Source organism: Montipora capricornis, chromosome 4 (assembly GCF_036669925.1).
Source record: "Montipora capricornis isolate CH-2021 chromosome 4, ASM3666992v2, whole genome shotgun sequence".
Classification (NCBI taxonomy): Eukaryota; Metazoa; Cnidaria; class Anthozoa; order Scleractinia; family Acroporidae; genus Montipora; species Montipora capricornis.
The window spans coordinates 21702433-21708586 of record NC_090886.1 but is presented as its reverse complement, the minus strand read 5'-3'; the positions used below and the strand labels follow the sequence as shown (position 1 = coordinate 21708586).

General features: G+C 35.1%; 1 protein-coding gene across 1 annotated transcript in view; it reads right to left on the bottom strand.

The window, feature by feature from the left end:
* Window positions 1–1112: 1112 nt before the first annotated feature.
* Window positions 1113–6154, bottom strand: part of LOC138044797 (nucleolar protein 58-like) — an 18921-nt gene continuing 13879 nt past the window's right edge. Inside the window, exons 5-9 of the mRNA XM_068891218.1 lie at window positions 5671–5734; window positions 5429–5529; window positions 4963–5146; window positions 3746–3886; window positions 1113–1213 (exon numbers count right to left, since the gene is read on the bottom strand). Of these exons, the coding sequence (XP_068747319.1) occupies window positions 1113–1213; window positions 3746–3886; window positions 4963–5146; window positions 5429–5529; window positions 5671–5734 (591 nt within the window). The remainder of the gene's footprint in view (window positions 1214–3745; window positions 3887–4962; window positions 5147–5428; window positions 5530–5670; window positions 5735–6154) is intronic.

Here is a 6154-nt window from a genome sequence, read left to right as displayed (position 1 = left end):
TGATCATTTCTTGATTTTTAGCCACTAGCCTGGTCTGCAATAGAAAAAAAAAAAAAGAAAGAAACAAAAGGAAGCATAGGACGAACACGGGTAGCAAAAATAGAATGAAAGAATCCATGTGATTAAAATGGTCTCAAAGGAATCATATTGTAGCAAAATACATGCACCCATTTTCACACTCAATAACACACCTTTTAACATGCACGTCTTTACTTGGCTAATTAGGTATACGCCATTTGCCAGGTTTGATACTCCATCACTTGATGTCTGCACGTGTTGTGTTGTTTGGAAAGCGTATTTAGTGACAAAAGGTAGTCAAAGTTTGGACCTCTTCAACAAAATGTCTAACACATAAAATATAAGTAATAAAGCAAGATATAACCAAGCGATGAGGTTAAAATAAAAAGAATATATAGGAATAACCTTTTGATGTCTATGAGTTCTTGTTTCAATTTTACAATGCAGAATAATATTGTCATTTGATATATCAGAATGATGGACATTCTTTCTCCAATGAACATGTCCAGATGTGTAGTTAGCATTGGCAGGGTTCTCATAAACTTTTGAAGAAAGTTTAAAGCACTAATATTCTAAAAAACGTTTTAGCCAAGTAACAAGGCATGATGAATGGCAAATCGACAGTACGATGGGTCTGACTCACAATCATAACTTTTTAGTTTAACATGCAATTAATAACTGAATAAAACTATACACAAGGGATTAAGAACTAAAATGAGAAATTTCTAACTAAGTTGTAGGTATTATTAAAATAAAACGTTTTAAAATGAAATTCTCGAATCACAGATAAGGTGGTACAGAAAAGAAGGAAACAATCCCGCACTCCAATAAGCTTTGGTGGTAATTAGCAACTGTCAAATTTGTGAATGCATAATATCCAGTGATTTTTTAATGCACTTCAATTCACTTACATGAGAGGTATTTTCTATGTTCATTCCACTGCATGTTCAGGTTGATGCGCTCTGCGGCTTCCTACTTTATTGTTATTTTTGCGTTCTTTTCTAATTGGACTTTCCTCCACTGGTGCTTCTCCAAAAGGCGAGACCTAGGTTTAGATGCCTTGGATGCTTAAATTTTCTCATTGGACTTTGCCTCTAAGTCTGAGTCGAGTTTGTTGTCACTATAGGGGAAGTTATAGCTGGACTAGCTTCTTCAACATAGCAGTCTGTAAGTTCATCATCAGTGTGACCATAACCTTTCAGAAAAGAGTAACATATAAAGAACAACAAATCAACGTAATATTCAATAAACCATATGTCATATTAAGAAATGAAAAGATCCTTTACAACTACTTTCTTTTGTTTTCCTGGTTGTTTCCCTTTACATCAATGATTTATGTAACGTATCAAGGGTTTTGGATTTTGCTGACGATACCAACATATTCTTTTCCCACAATAATGTTCATTTTCTTGAAAGAACCCTGAATGAGGAACTATTGAAACACTTTGTTCGCAAGGCCAATAAGTTACATGTGTCAATAAATTATTCAAAGTTTAAATTTATGGTTTTCAAGCCAAGGTTGAAAAAGGCAAATCTTGATCTTAAACTAGAGGATAAGTAATTATGATATGAACAAGTAAAGGAATGATGTTTTTGGGTGTCATCCTTGATGAGAACCTCATGTAGAAACAACTTATTGCTAACGTTGCACGGAAAATTTCCAAAGCAATCGGACTAATTTATAAATCAAGCTTTTGTCTTCCTGTTTCTCATTACGTACCCTTTATTATAGCTAGGTTACCTTATCTCATATAATGTGTTTCAGTTTGGGCATCAACTTATCCTACAAACTTGAATCGCATTGTTATACTTCAGAAAAAAAGTTATTCGTTTTACAATTAAAAAGCCGTTTGATGCGCACACTGATCCTGTATTTAAAAAAATTCCAAATACTTAAGTTTGCTGATATTTATTTGTTTCAAATCGGAAAATCATGAATTTTTATAAAAAGGCTTTCTTCCTGGTGTATTTAACGAAACGTTTTCAATGACTAATCAAGTTCATTCATATAATACTAGAAATTCCAATACATTCTACTTATTTCCCGCCAGAACGAATATTAGACGTTTTCCTTTAAGATTTCAAAGCCCAAGATTCTTCAATTCCCAGCATCCTAGTATTCAAAGTGCTGCCTAATTTCTCTTTAAAATCTAGATTGAAAGTATTTCTCCTTAGTTGATTCTCGTCTATATAGACATTACTTGTTATTTATTTTTCTGCTTTTTAATGTTTCGTTATGTTTAGTGTGTCTTTTTCCTCTTGCTTTGTTATCTTAATTTATATTTTAATCCGATTTTGCCGCTCATGTATTTAATGTGTAGAGTCGTAAGTTAGGAAGGGAGCTCATAGTAATAAACCTCCTAAGGTTTCGTTTTGAGCTTCCTTGCCCGAATACGTTTTTGCATAATGAATGTAATATTATTCCTTTAATGATTATATACATAGGTTTGCTTTATATATATATATTATATATCTTATATATATACATATATATGTATATATGTATATGTATATGTATGGCAAAAAATAAATCTGAAATCTGACGTTCTAAAATTAATACTTGACAACAGCCGAAAAGAGTATTTAAATTCATTCGAGCCATCGATTCAGTTCACAACTAAACTCAATTAAAATGTCTACAGGGAGGACCTGGGAAATCACAGACAATAGTTCACTATCTCTCTCGGCTCTTAATCATAAGGGCCTTATGTCTGCCATGTTCCTGTAGTTCTAAGGCCAAGAGGGAAAAATATGAGAACGACCTCCATAAATATTTCTGTAAAAATTTTCATTAACTTAACAGTTTCCTTTCTTTTCGTTGCTGTTTGTTACTTTTTTGTGGTGCGACTTGAGAATTATGTTATCATGTGCGAGTCAAACGCGTCCTTAAGGACAAAAAAAAACGAAGAACTTAAAGCATAAATAGATGTTCTTACAGACAAGCTCAAGAAACTAAAAACTCAGTTCACGGTTTACACCAATGATGGCAGTCCACCTTTGGCTAGTGTCCCAGCGGAAGGGCCTCAGTAATGTTTAGAATTTCTGAGTGTAAAGCATGATGAGATGTTCGCATTATATCATTCTTTGCACACCTCCTAAATTAACACAGGCTACCTTGGCATTTTTAAATCATAAATTCTAATTATACACATTGCAAAACGTTTAATTACTCCGCTAAAGGTAGGCAGTTTTCGAAACAGTGCCACCAAGCTAATCAATTGCCTTCCTGTTTGCATTAAAAAAAATTCTGTGTAGAAATGTTGTTGTACCTTAAAGGAATTGTATTCTGTGATTAGGTGAATTAATTTTTTAGAATGGTTTTGGCTCTTTTTAATTAAGTTATTTTAATCTACAATTAAATCATGCATTTTTTAAAATATGTTTTATTGATTAAGGAAAAATGCCCTCCGTTCTCAGCCAATCAGCATTCCGTAATTTTGCCCCGTATGTGATGTGACTTATTGTAGTATTTATTACCTAGTCGTAGCCAGTTCATTTCAGATGAAGAGCCACCCCATGGAAACGCTGATAATAAACCATTATTATTATTTTTTTCATTGCAGCTATTCTGATACTGAATGATGGCTTGAAAGAATCAACCCTTTCCCTCGTGAGAGCGAGACTTGTAGATTTTACTGTCTAACTGCAGATGATTACACACAACAGTTGGCGCTGCTTCAGTGGTGAATGGGTAAAAGGTTTTCTTCCATACAAGAGGGATTCATACCTTCTGAAATTTGGTCAGGTGTGTCGTTAAATTCATTACTGGCTTCAGGAACATCCAAATTATAGGTATCCTGAAGTTCCTGTTGCTTGGCTAAATGAACCATTTTTGAGGAGTCCCTGTTTAAAGAACTCTTCCTTATTTCTGGAGAGAACAATCAATAGAAAAACAGAATCAAAATCAAAATAACATGTTACCTTTCCCTGTAAACTCAATTAGACAATTAAAGGGTGCATTAATTTCACAGCAGCATGGCAGGGAAAACCTCCAAAATGACTTAACTTAAATACACCTTATTCCAAAGTGGCCGCCATTTTAGTATTCTTTTGATTCCATGCAAATTGGCCCCTATGGCCTCGTTGAAGGTTAAATATTCTTTTGAATTTTACGTTTTGAAAGCAAAGCCATAAGGGCTAATTTGCATGGAAACAAAAGAATACTGAAATGGCAGCCATTTTGGAATAAGGTGCATGATTCACGGCACAACAAATTGTGGCTAGACAGCCAAACCTCGCTTAGATGTGTTGAAGGAGGGAAAACTAATCATATCGTTTGGTCCTTGACAAAGCTAGAATGGGCAGTAATGAGTCCTATGCTGCATTAATCTCAAAGTATTTTGTATATAAACAGAAACCTGGATAAAGAACAAAATGATATATGACCCTCGCAATCATGAACGCAATTAGCATTTAGCAGAGAAGCCTGAAAAAGTAAGGACTTCAATGGGGTTTGAAGCAGTGACCTCATGATGCCGGTGCGACGCTCCAACCAACCGACTTTCATGTATGAAGCCACATGTTGGGAGCTGGTTAATTGTGGGTTCAAATAATATACAAAATGAATCATATATTGAACTATTGATATGAAATCAAGTGAAGATGTGATCCTCACAGTTATGAACGCAATTTTAGCAATTGCCTGAAAATTTCAGTGCTTCAAAGCTCAGTTGGTTAAAGCATCGCACAGGCATCGCGCGGTCATGGGTTCAAATCCCATTAAGTACTGAATTTTTCAGGCCTCTTCAGGCAATTGCTAAATGCGAGGATCATACATTCACTCGAGAACCCTGGAAATAAAAAGATCACTATTTTTGTGGAAATGTGTGTTTTTTTTAAGGGGACAGGCGCCCAAAGATGGAAAAAAACCAATCAATCAAAAGTTCAGGACACGAACAGAAAAGAGAAACAACAAAGACTTAAAATGTTTATTCAATTGCATACCCATGCTTGGTCTTTCTGGAGATGTTTCAGCCCAAGCTTTTGACCACTCCATCTTCTTGTCTGTAGCACCTGAATTTAACTTATTCGCTTTCTTTTTCTGTCTTTCCTTGGTCAGATTCTCGACAGGAACGGAATGCTTTTTATCACTTTTCTTTTCTCGTCTTTGGGCACTTTCATCCCTGTCCTTTGAACAGAAAAGAGTCTTGCTACATGTAGTATACTATAATTTGTTCAAGGAATTTTCCCACTTATTAAGCTATCACCATATTCACAAAATAGAACCCACACATAACAAATTTAGTCAGATAAATAGTGAAGTGACAAAACTGATATTTTTTGGTTCTTGGAATTTTTCCCAAACATAACCACTGAACCATCTGGGTACAATGCACTCAAAAAATCCAGGCATATGAAAAATTTGGCTAGAACCGGATTTTATGGAATAAAAAATGTTCCTTCTACACACCTTGAAGCTATCAGCAAGTGGTAACGAGTCTTGAATGATAACAGTTTGGTCATCGTTATTGCGGACATCACCATCCCTGGCCTTACTACTTGAAATGGCACCTTCATTATAATAAGAAACATCACTTGTCACAGAAAAAACACTGGATGAGGATGAGCTGAAAGCCAATCTTGGCTTTTCTGCTTTCCTCTCTTTATTGCCCTTAACTGGTAAAGGTTTGCATTTGCCACTTCTTCTCTTACCAGATCTGGGCTCTCTTCGCCTAGCTGGAGTCACCATATGCAGCTCAGAGATTTCTTCAATGTCCTGTAAGGTCAAGCCAAAACAAGTTTCCAATCCAAAAAAGGTTGACTTATTTACAAAAGAAATATAAGGAAAGGTATGTTTAGCTACATTTGGAAAAGGAGAAGCTGTCAATGGCTTCCTTAGTAAGCAGCATGGAATGATTGTATCACCCTGCTCTAGTTTGCATAATTATTTTCTGTTCACTAAGAGTACAGAAATGAAATTATAGAAGCTTTCATTGGAGAAAGGCCTGGATTACCTGAAGTTACAAACTTAAGAGGTTGAATGTTTAAATATACGATTTTCATATACAGTTTCTTCTAAAGAAGTTGATCCTCCAGTGTACTTGACTGGTATTATTTTAATTCTCTTACGCAAAACACCTGTAAGACATACAACCTAACAACAAACAAATGAAGAGTACAATCAACATTCAGCCCT